The sequence below is a fragment of the Micropterus salmoides genome, unplaced genomic scaffold (assembly GCF_014851395.1).
Source record: "Micropterus salmoides isolate LMB-PRFRI ecotype aquatic unplaced genomic scaffold, ASM1485139v1 Ms_hic_scaffold_1, whole genome shotgun sequence".
Lineage (NCBI taxonomy): Eukaryota > Metazoa > Chordata > Actinopteri > Centrarchiformes > Centrarchidae > Micropterus > Micropterus salmoides.
In genome coordinates this window covers 6,177,027-6,194,344 of record NW_024040040.1, presented here as the reverse complement: position 1 = coordinate 6,194,344, position 17,318 = coordinate 6,177,027, and the positions used below count along the sequence as shown (strand labels likewise).

The following is a 17,318-nucleotide window of genomic DNA, read 5'->3' as shown; positions in this document are numbered from 1 at the left end:
TCGGGATTTCAGGTCAAACTGGGGAAAGTCAGCAGGCTACTGTACATGATAACGTCACACAACCCTAACAGCATCTCAGACTTCACTCTCAGGGTCCAAGTCAAGGACGCCCTCGACTGTATCCTCACCCAGTTCTGCGTCCAAACTCCACAGCCACCGCCAAAGACCGTAGCGAGGATAACGGGCCAGAGGAGGTTTCTGAAAAAGAAAGAGGTGGATAAGATTGTCCTCTCGCCGCTGGCTGTCACTTCCAAATACCCAAAGTTTCAGGACCGGTGCATTACCAACCTTAAATTTGGCAAGTTGATCAAAACAGTGATTAGGCAGCACAAGAGCACTTATCTGTTGGAGTACAAGAAGGGGGATGTTATTGCTTTGCTCAGCGAGGAGAAAATCAAACTACGAGGGCAACTGCGGACCAAAGAGTGGTACATTGGATACTATCAAGGGAAGATAGGCCTTGTCCATGCCAAGAACGTTTTAGTTCTGGGGAAGGTCAAGCCCATTTATTGGTGCGGCCCGGACCTGACAACAACCATGCTGCTGGAGCAGATCCTGAAGCCATGTAAATTTCTCACATACATCTACGCAACTGTGAGGACCGTTTTAATGGAAAATGTTGGCAACTGGAGGGCGTTTGCAGATGCCCTGGGGTACGGGAATTTGCCACTGAATTATTTTTGCCGGACCGAGGTGGACAATGAGCCGGAGAAGGTGGCGTCGGTTCTTGAGAAACTCAAAGAGGAGTGTACAAATGTGGAGAACAAGGAGAGGAAGTCCTTCCAGAGGGAACTCATGATGGTAAGACATTTCACCACATCAGAGTTTTTATGACCTCCTACTTTTATGAAAACAGGCCATAAAAAGGATAGACACACTGGTCACAATGATAACATTTCAGAATGACCTGGTAGAAGCCTAAAAGTTCACATGAAGTTGACTTAATTGTCTCTGTAGTCTGTCCCGTATTGTGTTTCCTTTGGAAATAAACCAGTCCTGTTGGATTTTTTAATGGTATGAATCTTGGACAAGCTACATCCCTTTTTTCCGACACAGTTGACCTTTTTAGGTTGTTATTAGGGGGAAAGAAAATCTGTCAGTGCCCCATTGACAAAGAATGGGTTGCTGCCCATTGTATGAGTCCAAATGTGGGCTAGCCATTTATCTATAAATCCCCCTAAACAGTGACGAAGCCTATGGCATGTTCACCGAGCCTAAAGCGATACTGCTTGTTTGGCTGACTAACTGTCCAAGATCCAAATATAGTCAATTCGATGATAATACAGAGCAGTAAGCAGTAAATTCTAACATATGAGAAGCAGGAAAAAGATGATATATTACATTTTTGAAATTGTTTGACAACTCACAGGTTTCAGAGACCCTATTCACTGCCAGAGGTGCTGATAAAAAGTGATATTTTCTTTGTGTATTGGGATAGAGTGGGCAAGTTCACAATCACTGAATTGCCCTTGAACAGAGAAATACGGTAGATAATGCCTTACAATTCCATTCTTCCATGTCTCCCAAGTCAGCAAAAGCATTTACTGCACAAATAAATGTTTAAGAAAATTGTATGGCATAACCGCAACACTGCGGCTTTTATTCTCAAATGATGTACATTGCAAACGGAGCAAGAAAAGGCTTTTTGTCAGTGTCCCTCAGATGGTTGCTGCATCGTTAGCTAAGCTTTGTTGAATCTAAAAAGAACATAAATCTCATTTCAAAAACAGTCAGTCACTCGCTGTTTGATTGATTTGTGCCTCTTTGCTACGTCGGCCCTCAACATGATATCTTTCAACGTCAGCCTGTGCAACAGTCAGAGAGTGTGACACAATCTTGAGTGTAAACTGGAAGGATTTGAGTCCTTACGCTCAGTCACATGAATGGTAAACAACTTGTCTTGCAGCCTGAGGTGGGCTCACAGTGAGAACAGCCATCGCATGAAAAATGAAGGGGAGGAAGCTGGAGAAGAAAATCCTATAAAGGGAAGCATTGAAATAAAACTTAACATCTACAGTTTGAGGGAAAACAACTCTGTCAAGCAAATGCATGCCGGCCTCGATGTGTTTTTCTTCTCCCGACAGCGCCAGTTCCCTGAGGGAGGCAAAATAGTCCCGAGATATTTCCCTTGTCAGACGACATTATTCAAAAAGCAAAGTGCGTATTCCAGATACTGTTTATCCAGGCGGAGTTGATGAAACGTGCCTGAACTTTTGTAGCAGCAACATGCTCCGTGTGGTTTCGGCTGGCTGGCGGCCACCGGAGCAGCTGGGGGTAAAGTGCCTCGCTAAAATGAGACAGCAAATGTTAAAGTAAATGAGAGAGGTACTCATTTGCTGTTCATGCCTTATACCTTGCACTGTTATCCAGAGCAACTCACCTGAAACTACCTCTCCCTGTCTGGCTGTACGTCATAATCTTACCTAAGCCAAAGCAGAAGATGCATGCTTTTATGTTGTATAAAAGGCTTTTATTCTGGCGGCTACCTTCAACTCCCGGTGATGCTTTTAAACTCGCTGTGTGCACAAAGAGCACCATTGCTTTCTTATCTCTGAACCAGGCTCCATCCTCGACTCCTCTGAGTTCTGTTTTTTTTAAATATATATATACTGGAAAATGAAAGGAGGACACACTCAGATGTCCTTCATTGAAGTCCAGCAATTTTCTTCTGAAGTCAGAAACATTTTTATCACCAAGGATGATTTGTCACGACCCGGCTCCAAAGAGAGACAACATGTGGAGACCAAACATTCTTTAAAGTAAAATACATCTAAGAAAACTAAATTAAGTGTGAAGTCAGTTCATCATTAATGTGTGTAGTGTGCAGATGTGTGAATTTGACACAGAATCAAATAAATTAGAGAGGAGGAAGTGTGACTGAGACTTAGCAGTCACACCTACCCAAGTGTAAGTCATAACTGATAATGAGCTACTCCCCAGATCCCACCATATTCACAGGGCTGTCACAATGACATTTTCCCATTGACCTCAATAGAAACATTTGTTTTACATATGTGGTTTGCCCTTATAGTGAATTTACCTGTGATATGCTTCTGGCTGAACGCAGCTACAGAGAGAAATAAATTTTAAACCCTGACATAATGTTAAAGGGCCAGTTGCCAAAACATGATTTCATTACTCCGGTGTCTCAGCTAGACACTCAGTGTCTCATGTTGCTTTGCAAGCTGTTCAGACCAAATCAAATTTATTAAGGTTGTTGTCTGTTGACAAAACGAGCAGGTGACTTTTTCAATGTTGCAGTGGAGCAAAAGCTCAGTTTAACATCTATTTGGGGTTAAAATAAATGCAATGAAACACGTTAAAGATGAAATGATTAGTTGATTCAAAATAAAGAGTCAATCAACAGATAATTGATTATTTTGATCAGTTACTCTGGATTTTATGTCTTAAGTGATAGTAAACTGAAAGTATATTTACCTTTTTGTTGGTCTGACTGGGATTCTGGGAAACATTTTTTAAATCTAATGATTAAAGAAAATCATCAGCAGATTAATCGATGTTATTACAGCCCTAACGCACATCATGCAAAGCTGGAAAGAAAGACTGCAAAGGAAAAAAGTTAAAGCAAATGTTAACCTCTTCAAGTTTAACCTCTTCAAGTTTAAAATTATCTCCATAAACGTCTCTAAATGTGGATTAAAATCAACTTTTCCACCTGGACTCTGTGGCATCACAATATTTATCTTCTTCCTTTAACATTTAAGTGAAGCTTGATGTTTAATATAAGACATTTAAGAGGGACACCAGTTTTATGGCTGCAGCACTACATCAAATGGAAATGTTTGAAATATATCAGCAGCTTTTTTATGCACATTGCCCCAAAAATGTCAACAAAAAGATGGGATTTTTAGAAACGTGCTAGAATTTGAAATAAAGTGGATTTTCACAAAGTTTGGCCACACAACATGAATTCTTAAGTTGGAGCTGTCAGTAGATACTAAGGGGAAAGTTGAAACAATTAGTTGAGTAATTGGCAAATAACGGCTCAATTTACCCTTCACTAAGCCACACCCCCCTTAGTTACTGTTGCTAAGTCAACAAACTGTCAGACCTGACCTTATCACGGCGCTGCCACTGTCTATTACTTCACTCCCTGTAGAAATATTGTCTAATTTTTGGAAAAAGCGATCTCAGAAATAAGCAGACAGTTTTGTATTGTGCATTTCAAGGTTTTAATCAGGCTGTCAAACAGACGTGAAAAAATAAAGACGGTAGAGTAAAAGTGAACAAACGTATTACCTGACTATTGAGAAAGAGGACAACAATATTAAGGATCAATGCTGTTCCTGTACAGCTGGGAAGGTCTCTAATCTCTATTATATAGATCCTTAAAAAGCAGAACAGTGGGGCCTTATTATGCTACATTCAGTAGGAAGTTAGCTAACTAACGATACACAGCTGACATTTATTGGATTTATTTTAGGTTTTGGAAAGAGAATAAATCGTACTTCTCCTTTCAACCTCTCTGGGAAGCAACTGTAACTATTACAAGTTCCCCAGGAACAGCGTTTGACCATATCTTAAAGAAATACAGCAAAAAAAGCTAGAAAACAACGCCTTTTGCATTAGAGTCAATGGAGCGCAGCCATGAAAGGGGCGGACCTCGGTTAGAGCGAGTCCTATACTGCACTGTGATTGGTCAGCGGAGTATTTAAAGCCTGGCTTAGCAAAGGGTCAATTAATCATTTCAGATACCAAACATTTTGTGGTTGCAGCTTGTAGATTATCTTTGTGTCATGTGATTGTAAATTGATCATTTTTATGATTTTGACTGCTGATCAGACAAAGTGAGCTGTTTGAAGACATCAACTTGGACTATTGAAAATTGTGATGGATGTTTTAGGACATTTGCAGCCCTTTCTAATTTTCTTAATTTGTTTTTCATGCAGCTTTTGACGCCGACGTCACAGCCTTAATGATTTTTCTCATAATGGAAAAAACCCACATATTTAAAGTTGGACAATAATACAATATGTATTATTATATGTAATAATATTTGTCTTTGAAAACCAGTTGTTTTCTGGTTAGAGATCAGACCTAGAACAGCCTGTCTTAAGCTGATTTTCTCCTGGATATATTTATTTATAGAAATCTAAAACAGGTTGTTTGCCTGTTTTTATAAAAATCTGCTGCTTGGTATGCTGCTGTACTTGAGTTGTAAACCGCTCGAGGATGTATGTGAATGTGTGTGTCCCCTGCAACATTTTCCCCAGGGAGCATTAAATTAGCATCAGACTGCAGCAACAAGGTCCAGTGAGTCCCACAGGCTTGAATTACTAAATCTCAAATAGCCTGTCTTACACAATTGTTACTCAATGAAACATTCCTACGTTAAGAACCTCTGGTTCCAAAATCCTCGATTAGCAAACAAGGCAGTCGCTGCTTAATAACGAGGCTTTGATCCAGTCGGGACCTGCACCCAAATCCACACTAATCTGTGAAATGTTCTGTAAAAGTGTCTAATTAAAGCATGTGGTGATTCAATTACACAATATGTTAGTCCAGAGTGTCCAAGATTCAGATGCCTTTTTTTGAGCACCACACCACTTACGTATGCAGACTAATTAATTGGAAAGACGTGTTAGGAAAGCAGGAGATGGAATAAGCTCATGTCAAGGCGGGTCGAACGGAGAGAATAGATCATGGTGAGGTGAGTGAGACTCCAGGTGGGGGCAATGCCTCGATCTGCATTGTTCCCCCTGTAGATTCTGTAATGAGAGAGGAGAAAGCAAAGAAGCAGAGTAAATGGGTTTGGTGGTCGGGATGTGAGAACTGATACAAGTGGAAAAGAAAGAGTTTAGACACACCTGTAGACTGCAAGGATATGGGAATAAGAGCAAGGTGTGGCCTTTTGTTCCTGAACTGAAGTTAGACTGATAAAACACTGACACATTACATGATGGAGCGCATTTGAACCAAGGCAAGACAACTGCAGTGATAGGCTGCTGCTCTCTGGGGTGTTTTCCTCACAATATTTAGAGCCTTAAAATACATATCTGTTTGTGTAGATGGTCTTTTGTTGAACAGTAGCACAACCACACATGTGTGGAGCTAATCAGATTAGCAGCAGGACCACAGTAGCATTGGTCAGTGCAATTATCCTTCAATATCCCCTTATACCGTGCTTGTGTAAAAAAAAACGATTACAAAAACGTCCGTTTTCTTGTATAGTTTTAAGAATTTTAATCTTGATTCAGGCTCCTGCAAAAAGTGGAAAGCGAAGAAAAGTTATGAAACATTAAAAGTGTTGCAGCAGAACAAGCACTCGTGGTTTGTCTTGAGGGTTTAGACCAGCTCGTCATGTATCCCCCTGTTTTCCACCCTAGCCGACAGGTGTTCTCATGCGAAATGTGAGCAGGCATTGATCAGGACGGAGTAGGAGGCCTGGGGGGCATCTGACACCGCCCCGGCAGATCTTTTAACGCCACGGCTCGAGTTACAAAGGCAGGCGACAAGTGAGATAGAGCCCTCCCTCGTGTCTGTCAGCGGAGGAGAGCGGCTGAAAGGACAGGAGATTGTTGTTTAATAATGGATCCATGCAGAGGCGGGGCGAATCTCTCAGCCAGCTTGTAGACTCTCATTTAAAACCTTTAGTCATAGAACTCTAAAACAACAGAACCAGAGTCCACGGCTCGGAAAATTAGACTTCTTTATAAACGTACAACCGCCTGGAGCCCCTGAAAGGAAGCCAATGAAAATCAGCATGTAAATCAAGAGATGAATATTTATTGGACCACAAACTAGAAATGTGTCTGAGGTTTACCCCTTTTTTCTTGAGGTGAAATCAACACAGCAGAAAGTCCAGACTGCACACACAGACGCTCAGATTAAATCCTCCTGTCAGTTCCTGCTGAGAAACTGTGATTGATCCAAACAAAAGTGTTTTTTTTTGAATGGGGCACCTAATACACACAGTACAAGCTAGAACCTGAACTTGTAAACAAATCAGCAATTAAATGTTTAGAGTTTCTGCCAAATCTGAAGATTGGACAGAGCTGTGGCAGCAGGGAAACAAGCTGTTATGTATCTATATTGTTTTTTGAAAGAGATGTTTAAATGTAAAGAAGGAGAAGAATCTTATCTGCAAAGTATACGCAGTGATGGTTTTCTGAACATTTTTAAGGGGGTTGTTTTTCTTCTTTTTACTTGTGCAATTAGGTTTTGCTTTTGCGTTTTTAGACTCCTCGTTGTTGTTTAATAAACATGAAGAATATCAAATTTAATTCCCATCTAAATTGGTTGGTTCTAGCAACAAAAAAGTCAGTGATGTTCAGTGTGGCCCTTTAGAAAGTTCCTCCTTGGGACATTTTGGGACAAACCTTCAGTAGTTTTCCTTAATCGTAATAGAAGTTTAGTTCAGGAGTCTTGTTAAAGGGCCTTAAGAAGAAGTAGAATTTAGCTTTTGTCCAAATTTTTGTGAACAAATGTGAACAAAAATGGTTAAATAAGATTAAGAATGCAATAAAATATACTACATTACTTTTTCCAGAACATTTAGCAAAATAAGTGCTTGAAACCGCCCTTTCTTTCTGTTGCAGTCTTTCTCTCTTCTTCCTTTCTCTCTATCTTTCCTACCTGTCAGTATTATCATTTGCCCTGCTCCACCTCTGCTCCTTCCTCCCTCCTCCCCGTTGAAGCCTTTGGAAGTGAAGCTCATTTAGTTGACAGCCTCTCCGTCAGCTGTCAACGCCGTCTGTCCGTCTGCTTCGGGGCTTCCTGCAGGTCGCCACTATCTCATATTTTCCAGACGCTTTAGTCTCTCGCAGAGTTTTTAGAACAGAATCATCCTCTTACTTACTAACGTGGAAACATCAACCGAAACAAGGTGAGGAACAGAGAAATAAAGAAAACGTCTTGTGATGCAGCTGCTAGATTCACTTCCACATCCTTGGGTTTCATGGAGAACATAAAGGTAGTAACTTTGTCATATGCGGAGAATTATTTTGAATGAAGTCAGAGGGGCACGTTTAAGTACCCAAAATTTAAACTGAGGGACATGAACTCCTGCTGGAACTGAAACAGCTGACAAAGTGTCAGTGACCTCTGACCTCCATCTGGTGCAGCCTGAGCATGCGATATGTGTCTCAGAGGGGGATGTCTTTCTCTCCAAAAATAAAAGTTTTAGAGATAAATAACTCGATAATAACCCTGACCTCCCCGACCTTTATTTTGAAGCACAAACTCTTTCCCGTTTCCTGTCGTGTCTCCTGCTTAAATCCTTTCCGGCTTAAACGAATCATCTCTCCTGCACGAACAGGAGCTCCCAATTTGCATTTGAACACATAACAGTAATTTCCAGAGAGCAGGCTCAAGTGTTGAACCTGCTCAACAGTGTGTGTGTGTGTGTGTGTGTGTGTGTGTGTGTGTGTGTGTGTGTGTGTGTTTGGATGGCCCGGCCTGACCCGGTCTATATTTAGACGTGTTTGAAGCCTGAATCAGCAGACAGAGGACATCACAGCAGAAGGCCAAAGTGCTTCTCGGCCAGGTGGTAGAGTGAGATAGAGACAGAAAGGGAGAGAGAGAAGAGAGGGGGAGTGAATATATATATATATATAATCTGGACTGTTGTCTGGTGCCTGTTTCAAAACCAAATAATTTATCATCTCAGTTTGGTTTGGAAAAGATAACCTGTTGTTGTGGGGTCATCCAGGTTAATTCGCTTCATTACAGAGCTGCATAATAGAGAAGATGAAAGAGATAAAAGATAATGGATGGGAAAATTACTAAAAAAGATTATTTTAAGTAATGGAAATTAAACGACTTTGGGGTTATAAAAGGTTCTGCCTGTCTTATCTTTTAAACCTGACCTGCAGCCACAATAGTGATGGTGATTTTAACTTTTTTGCTTTTGTTATTGTCAACAAATGCCTTGAAAAGAACCCCTGCAGTCTCGTGCAATGGAGGAAGAAGTATTCAGATACTTTACTTTAGTAAATGTACCAATACTATGATGTACATGTTAAACTTTTTACATTAAATTAAAGTATCAAAAGGAAAAGTTTCTCATTTCGCAGAATAGTCCCTGTCATGATGTTCCAACACATTCTCTCTCCCAACTCCTCACATATGGACGCTTTTTCGTGCCACGGTTAATATTTCAAAATAAAACTAGTGGTTAACGTTGTGAAACGTTTTGTTTCAACACCGGTCTCCTGATTTAAAGTCCAGTTTCTGGCCCACCGTTCACCCCGCCCACCTCCTTACTCAGACTTTATTGTTAATATCATCTTTTGCATTCATAAATGACTCCACCGGACTTCTCCCAGTGAATTAGTGACTGAAGCAAAGGGGTCTTGCTCATGCGTCCAATATGTGACGACTTAGGAGTGAGGACGGGTTGTATGTTATATATAATACAGTATTATATACAGTATAATACATTGTTGGTTGAGAAAGAGCCAATTTTAAGTATTTTATATCCTATTATGAAGCTTAATTGATAAAATGAAAAACAAAAAGTATGTGAAATACTCCATCGCAAGCAAAAGTCCTGTATTTAAATTGTATTTGAAACAAAGTGTACCTGAAGTATTAAAAGTAAAAGTATTATTTGTTATTACTGCTGATGAGTTAACATATAAGCAGCATTAATCTGGTTGAGATGCAGCTTGTTTTGACTTCTTTACACGGGTAGTTTAATCTAAACTGTAATATTTTACAAGATGATTATGTGATTATTTCAACTTTATTCTTTAGATACCGATGATATTCGGAAATATATATATATGTGTGTATATTGTGTATAAACTGGTATAAACATTGTTTCAGTGTTAAAGCCGCGTGATTAAAAACTTACTGCGCCAAGATGTTGTCGTTTATCGTGAAGTTGAATTTGAGTGACTGACAGAGAGAGAAATCAGCATAAAATTTGGTCTTTTTGATTCAGCTTGGAGTGTTTTGCTGGCTTGAGACTGTGTGTGTGTGTGTGTGTTGCTTTGAAGCTGCAGCTGACTGACAGAGAGGCTGAATCAGTGGAAACTACTCGAGCCCCATTAAATTAAGTCGAGGCTCCGCAGCTGACATTTACTTGTCAGGAAAAGAAAATGTATTTAATTTACTCTTTACATTTTTGTTGGCCCAGGCACACTTCTTCAGAGTGCATCTGGGAAATCTTATAAATTATTTAAATAAAGGCACAGAACCTGAAATACATTTACTTTTCTGTATCCTCGTGGATGTGAGTAATCAGGCGCCAGACAAGATAAATCACATCATGTTACGTTCAGGATGCAGCTGTTCTGTCTGTCTGACGGTCATTAAGACAAACCTTTCCTGAAATCCTCTATGACAAAGAGTTTCATGCACCGCTGACCTCTGATCTAATCTTATTATTAATGCACTTATTATATTCGCTGTGTGGAAATCAGATGGGAGTTGGAGTGAGAAGAACAGAGCAGCACTGAAAGATATTTAATCATGTTCCAGCAGAAGGTTAATTAAAGTTATAATCACTTAAGATTCCAGGCATGGATAGTTTGGTGGTTGGTAGTTACTGGTGGTAACAGGAAGTGCGTTTTACAACTACAGTTTCCACAGTTCAGTTCGAAATGACACGACTATCGACCATTTAGGGCAGTATCTGGTGCAGACAAAGAAAACATGGCCCTGAGAGGGTTCATCGTGCAACGTTGTTTTAATAAAGAACGTTTTTAATTGTCCTTTTTCCATCAAGCTTTGAGCAAAATGATCTGCTCAAATGCTTTTCCACACAGCAGCATTGTGCAGTAAAAAGCTGCAAAAATTAAAACACAGTAAACAGTAAAGGACTGTTGTCATGTTTTGTAGACGCATTTTGGTGATAAATACAGTGTTGTTTCACCACTTGAACACTAATGTGAAGCAGTGAGTCAACACAGCTCTGATACGGCTATATAGAGGTGAGAGGCCGATCTCATTCGCAGGGTGTCACAAATGGACTCTTTGTCACGTCCTTCGGCGTCTGGTACCAACGCACATGGCACCCTTGGCCTAACAGTCGAACGAACTGGGGGAAGCCCTTTAGTGCCATTGTTCAACGCTAAATGTACTGCTATACTGATTACCTTACAGAGTAAGGACGTGGTTTAGGTGGATGGATGGCTCAGAAACCGGACTTTCACCCAGGAGTTTGTTTCCCGTGTGAAAAAAAGGCAACATTTATTATTTTTAGTGAAAAATCATGATCTTTTCCTAACCCCAACGAAGAAGTTTTGGTAGATAACCAAATTGTGATTTTTTTTAACGTTAACCACTAGTTTTATTTATAGAAAGTTTATTCTTGCTAACTTCACCATGGAGCCACATGTAATGCCCAGGGATGAGAACGGGTCGGAGCCGATCACAGAGGCCTCCATCAGTGAGGTAAAGTTATAAACAAGAGTAGATTACATGCTCTGTCGTTTCTCCTTTGTGTGAGTAAAGGCAACCTGAATCCAGCTCGAGGATGGAGGACTCCGCCGCTAACATAAAAATGTCTTCACAGGGAGGTACAAAATGGAAATACATTGAACGGCTAATACACTGCAAAAACTGAGCTCTCAAAAACAAGACACACAAACATGGAACATTAAGGGAAATTTTCAGAGGAATTCATAACAAGTGTTTGTTGCTCTTCCACATCACAGGACATCTGCATAAGGCTGAATCTTTATTTTGAGTTTTTAGTCAAGGTGTTTCAAGCATAAATTCACAATAAATGGCATAGTGTTGCTTCTCATATGTTTGAGTTCATATATGTGAACTAAAACCTCACCTCAATACATCTTTTTTACATTTATTGCTTCCACTACCAACATTTTAATTGGTTGTACTGGCTGCCAGTCATCAGCCTCTACTAAAATAATCTTATATTTTATAATAACATAGCTCATCTGTGATCTCATCTGGAGTCTGAGCTCTAAAGAGTACATGACATCTGCCTCGTGCTTCATATCTATTTACAACCTCTTGCTTTTTATGCATGATTTTGAGTCTATTTTTTAACATCTTCCAGTAAAACCCCCCAAAATGTGTGGTACGCCCTTGTTAGTCACAGTAAAAAACAAGAAAAAGTGAGTCTGCTTGCTTGCAGCTTTTTGTTACTGGCAACAAAGAAACCCTCCCCTGCGATGAGCCTGAAAGGCATCACCACAGGACAGTGCATCACTTTGAAGTGTGTGTGTAGACTGTGTGTGTGAGTGTGTACAAGACTCTGCAGTCGTTGAGACCCCTGCTTTTTTTTTTAAATAAAATCTTATCTCTAGATGGACACACACACATGCACACACTGCACTTTTTGGTCTTGGAAATCCCCTCAGCAGCAAAATAAATAAAATCATGCCTGCAGTGTATTTTCCAGTCAGCTGCTTTTATTAATGCTCAGTATTCTCTAACCCTCATTTAACCGGGTTAGCTGAGTAAGAACATATTTACAGCAGCAGCAGCAGCAGCCTGAGGGACAGGACTACTTACAGGAGGGGTTCAGGGTTTATTCATACACTCACTCACTCACTCACTCATAAAGAACGTTGTTTTTTTTTCCTTTAGCAACGTTGTTTTAAGCTTTTATGTTTGCCATTCGGCCCCTGCGGCCAGTTGAAAGCCAAACAATGAGACTATGGACTTAGAACAGTGGGTTCCAAAAAGATACGTTTGAGTCATCATGTGATGATTTCTTGTGAAACCGTGTATATGTTTACCCCATTAAGCCTCTAAAATGAATAAAATTTAGCTGTTTGAAGAGGGAAAATCACTTTGGTTGAATTGCTCACTAACCACATACGTATTAAAAGTGACGATTGTTTACACGTCAATACTTTTAAGAGGATCTCAACCAAAAAGGTTGAAAACGGGATTCTGTGTTAGAAATGGAGTTCCAAATTGGGAGGGTTGGATCTAGACATGTGAATAAAGATCTTCACTGGTCCACATGGTTCCTAGTAACCAAATGGAGACCCAATGTGGACTGGATTCGAATGATATTCGGCCTAGCCGGGTATCAAATATTTAATAATAATTGATAATTGATATCAAATATTTATGGTTACTGATGGATATTTGATTACATTTTCAGCTGTTTTTCTTTGTAAATGGGTTTTTAAACCAGCCATTGGTGGTTTTAAGTCATTGCGGGCAACGCTGAAAATCAATAAACTGACTGTTTAACAGACGTGTTATTGTATCTGTTCCAGAAAATGTATTTAATATATGTAATTATATATATTAGCCCAATCTAACATTTCATCCGTTTCACCCACCTCTAGGTCTAAATGTTTGGGGTTTATTTCAGATCCATTCCCTTTTTATTGAATATTCCATAAGTCTGCCACTGAAAACATCCAACATTTCTTGACTTGGCAGATTCAAGTATTTTTCAAAATTTCCAAAGAATACTTAAATGATTTATCAGCAATTACTTTTATTTACCCTTTTTAAAACTGTGCTGTTTTAGCCAAAACCAAAGGGAACATAATCTCAGGTGTACTTTCAGCTGCGGTGTGAGCCGTACCACACAAAGGCAAATCCTTTATTACTAGAATTTGTTTAATCAGATTAGAGCGTCCTTCAAAATAAAGATTTTGTTTGTAGAAAAACAATACAATCCTACTGAAAACTGGTGCAATGTGTTGCTTTCAGCCTGTCAGGGTTAAATGTGTCTTTTTTAAGCCTCATCAAAGTCAGAGTTTTTCAAATCCTATAATAAATATTTCTGCCCTTTAGCACAAAAAATAACTTCTCTTAAGAAAAATGGGTTTTACATACTTCCTTGACTATTTCACAGGCTTTATGTTATAAAAGTCTCATTCCACTGTTGACTGTCTCTCTGTCAGGCATTGCTGAAGATGGACTGCCAGGGTCTGGTTGCCAGACTGGTCCTGGATTTCGTCTTGTTGACCACGGCGGTGGAGGTGGCGTCCCGGTGGAGGGAACTGGCCGAGAAACTTGCTCGAGTGTCCAGACAGCAGATGGAGGCTTACGAGGCTCCGCATCGCGACAAGAACGGTCTGCTGGACAATGAGGTGAGAGAGAGTAAAAATCTGGATGTGAATGGTCAGAGGAGAGCATCTGTGTTCTAGGAATTTAAGGACCATGTCAATGGGACATTATGAACCTTAGCAATGTCAAACATATATTGATAGTGCAACATGAATAACTGGATTTTTTGTGGGATAATCATGCAGTAAGTTTTAAAGCAAACTTTGAGGGACCTATAATGTTGTCATGTAGTGTGGTTCTACAGCTTGAGCCCAGTCTGTTGCATCATTAAGAGTATGTTGAATTTGCTGTTAGCAGTTCCTGTTTGCAATGTATCCATAACTGTAACTGGATTATTTTGTTACTGAAGAAAATGTTGAAACATGATGATATTCAGGTGAGCTCTAGAGTTTCAAGGAGTGACTTTTGTGTTTGATTTCTAAGCAGAATTATGGATGGGGGTTTTTTTCGTGAGCGACCTTGGATAATTATTCTCAGGAAGTGTGAGTCACATTGAATCTAAAAATATGATGTATCATGTCTGTGTTCAAATTTTTCTGAGTTTTGACTCTGAGAAGTGTGAATTTGATGCAAATTCCTTTAAAGTACCTTAATTGCCTCTGTGAGTTGGGTAGAAACTCTTCAAGCAAAGACAACAAAGGTTAGTCCGATCTGTTGTTCCTGAAAAAAACAACCTCTCCCTCTTCTCTCTCTCTGACCCCGATCCCAACCCTTCAGTCCATGTGGAAGCCAGCCTACGACTTCCTCTTGACGTGGGCCGCCCACGTGGGGGACAGCTACCGAGACGTGATCCAGGAGCTCCACCTCGGCCTGGACAAGATGAGAAACCCCATCACCAAGAGGTGGAAGCACCTGACCGGCGCGCTAATCCTGGTCAACTGCCTCGATACCCTCCGCAGTGCTGCCTTCTGTCCCACCGGTTATGGAGATTTTGCTGTATGAAGATTTTTATCCACGTGGAGAACATTTTTTAAAAGTCTGTATTGTCTTCTTCGCCTCATGGTGGGAGTTACTGGAACTCGGTACGTCTCGGTCCTAAGATTTGTCTGTGGAGTTCAGTTGATGCTGGTGAACATTCGTTGTCTCTGTCAAGGACGGTCCAACAGGACAGCCTTGAGGACACAAAGTTGGGGATTGATGTCAGAGATTGAAGCTTTGACTGTCCAGTTCAAGGTGCTTGGTAAATCTCTAGGCTTTCCTCAGCCAGCGATTATCTGGTCAGATCTCTTTGTCCTGGTCTCTTGTTTGGACTCTTGGATCAGTATTGGGGCACCGATCGGTTCTTGTTGAGCGCCACTGGACGATATCTGGCTTTTGATAAACTAGAATCTGTTACATTTGTCCTGCTTTCTTTTTCCTTTTACTCTTCTCCATCTCTTTTCTACCTCCGACTTTCTCTCTCTCACTTTCTGTCTTTGTCTATTGAGACTTTCTCGTTGTCTTTGTCAATCTTTTTCTATCCTCCATTATTACCTTCTCTCTTCCTCTCTCGCACTTGCGAAAGTCTCTGTCTCATTACAGTTTGTATGATATGTTATTTCCATTACCACATCTCTCCGTCCACTCTTCTCTCCTTCACCCTCAGGACAAGATAAGCGACCTCAACCACTGACCTTCCCGTACTTTTTAAAAGCAAATTTTAGCCCCATACTCAACTGACCGTGCTCACCATCTTGACTTAAGCATAAACAACATTTCCCTCCATGTATGACTGGCAGTTTTAATTATTTGACTGCCTCTCACTGGCAGGTGTTTTTTCTTTTATTATTAAATGAAAGTGAATCAAACGTTGAAACATTAATTTTGTCAGTAATTAGCTTGCCAAGAACAGTTAGCCCAAAGCTAACTTTACTTGTGACTCCATGCAGTATATCTGTTTATGCAAGATATACTTCTAATTTTTATACTTGCTCAAGAATACAGATTATGTATTATTGACAGTTATTCTGGTGTACAATATTTGGTTTGGTTTGCCCTTGTGGGGTGTAACTAGGGGAGGGTCATTTATGAACACTAAAGTTAGGTGTAGGTCTGATTCTGATTCTAATTTATTGTTGCTAACTTGACTGCGGAGCCCTAGATATCCAAAAAACGATGCTAAAGTGTTACCCAGGTTACCCATAGTTTGAAATTTCAAACTTAAAAGTCAAAATTACAATATTTTTTTCTGTCCAGGTAAAAACAAAACACAAACGTAGCTGAACGAACATCAAAATCCAGTTCCCTGTGCAGAAACTAATGCTCTGTACTTTGATAGACAGCATTAGCCTAGCTAGTTAGCTTACTAACCCTAAGGATTTCTTGCCTATACTATAAGTGCACCATATTTTTCACTGCATTATGTTTTGATTTATCGAGGTTTAAGTGATGAAGATGGAATAAAAATATAGTTCAGAATGATAAACGTGTTTTTTGCAGAATAACTATGATTATTTTCTTGTGGAGGTATTGGAGGAGAGTTAGTGTTTTAATTAAAGACACATCAGCTTGTTGAAGTCCGATCAAACCTATGAACTTGTGAGTTTAGGAGCGGGCCATCACAGTTTCCAGCTCAGATAAATGAAATGTGACTTTAAACTGTGAAAGTATCAGAAAATATCTAGTTTTTGTAAAATTTATATTTAAATTTGGTCTTTGATTTGTATTGTCAAGTATAATCAATCAACTTTGATGCTTTTATTGTTAATTTTAGTTTCTTTTCAATATGTTTTGTGGCTGCTGCAGTGTCCCTGTACGTGTTTGGAATATGAACAGAAAATGTGTGAGTTTATATATTTGTACTTAACGCCGATCGAGTATTGACACATTCTTTAGAGATGTCGTTTCTGTGCCTGTGACAGGTCGCAGATCTGAAATCTGCTCGTTGTTTCTGTTCAATAAAACAGAAAATTTAAAACAACATCTCATGAAAATCACTGTGTGTGTGTGTGTGTGTGTTTGTGTGTGTGTGTGTGCAGATGTTTTCTACAAATACAAGTATTGGAAAGCAAATAACAGTGTATAAATTTGGAGTGAAACATACACACACTGCTGTTGCTCATGGCAGACAGGGTCGTGTTGATGTCTCCCAACTAAATAATTTTGTTTTACGCATTTAAAGTGTTTTTATGATTAAATACATAACTGTGGAATACAGATTGTGGCATTCATTAATTTCTACCATATGTGATTTTGCAGACATTTTCCATATTGTATTGGAAAAGTATTCTCACTAATATTTTGATATCAATGTAACCCATCTGATCCGGCCTTATACTGTACATCCCTGACATGTTTTGGTTAGCTTAGCACAATAAAAAAGTTACCGTAGCCTAGATCAGTTAAAAGTTACGAATGCATTTTCA

The 17,318-nt window shown here is 39.7% G+C and overlaps 1 protein-coding gene across 1 annotated transcript in view; it reads left to right on the top strand.

Moving 5' to 3' along the window:
* The window catches only part of LOC119900428 (SH3 domain-binding protein 4-A-like), a 29,382-nt gene extending 12,507 nt beyond the window's left edge, over positions 1 to 16,875 (top strand). The window contains 3 exon segments of the mRNA XM_038715369.1: positions 2 to 801; positions 13,809 to 13,997; positions 14,692 to 16,875. Of these exon segments, the coding sequence (XP_038571297.1) occupies positions 2 to 801; positions 13,809 to 13,997; positions 14,692 to 14,916 (1,214 nt within the window). The 3' untranslated portion in view covers positions 14,917 to 16,875.
* The last annotated feature ends 443 nt before the right edge of the window (positions 16,876 to 17,318 follow it).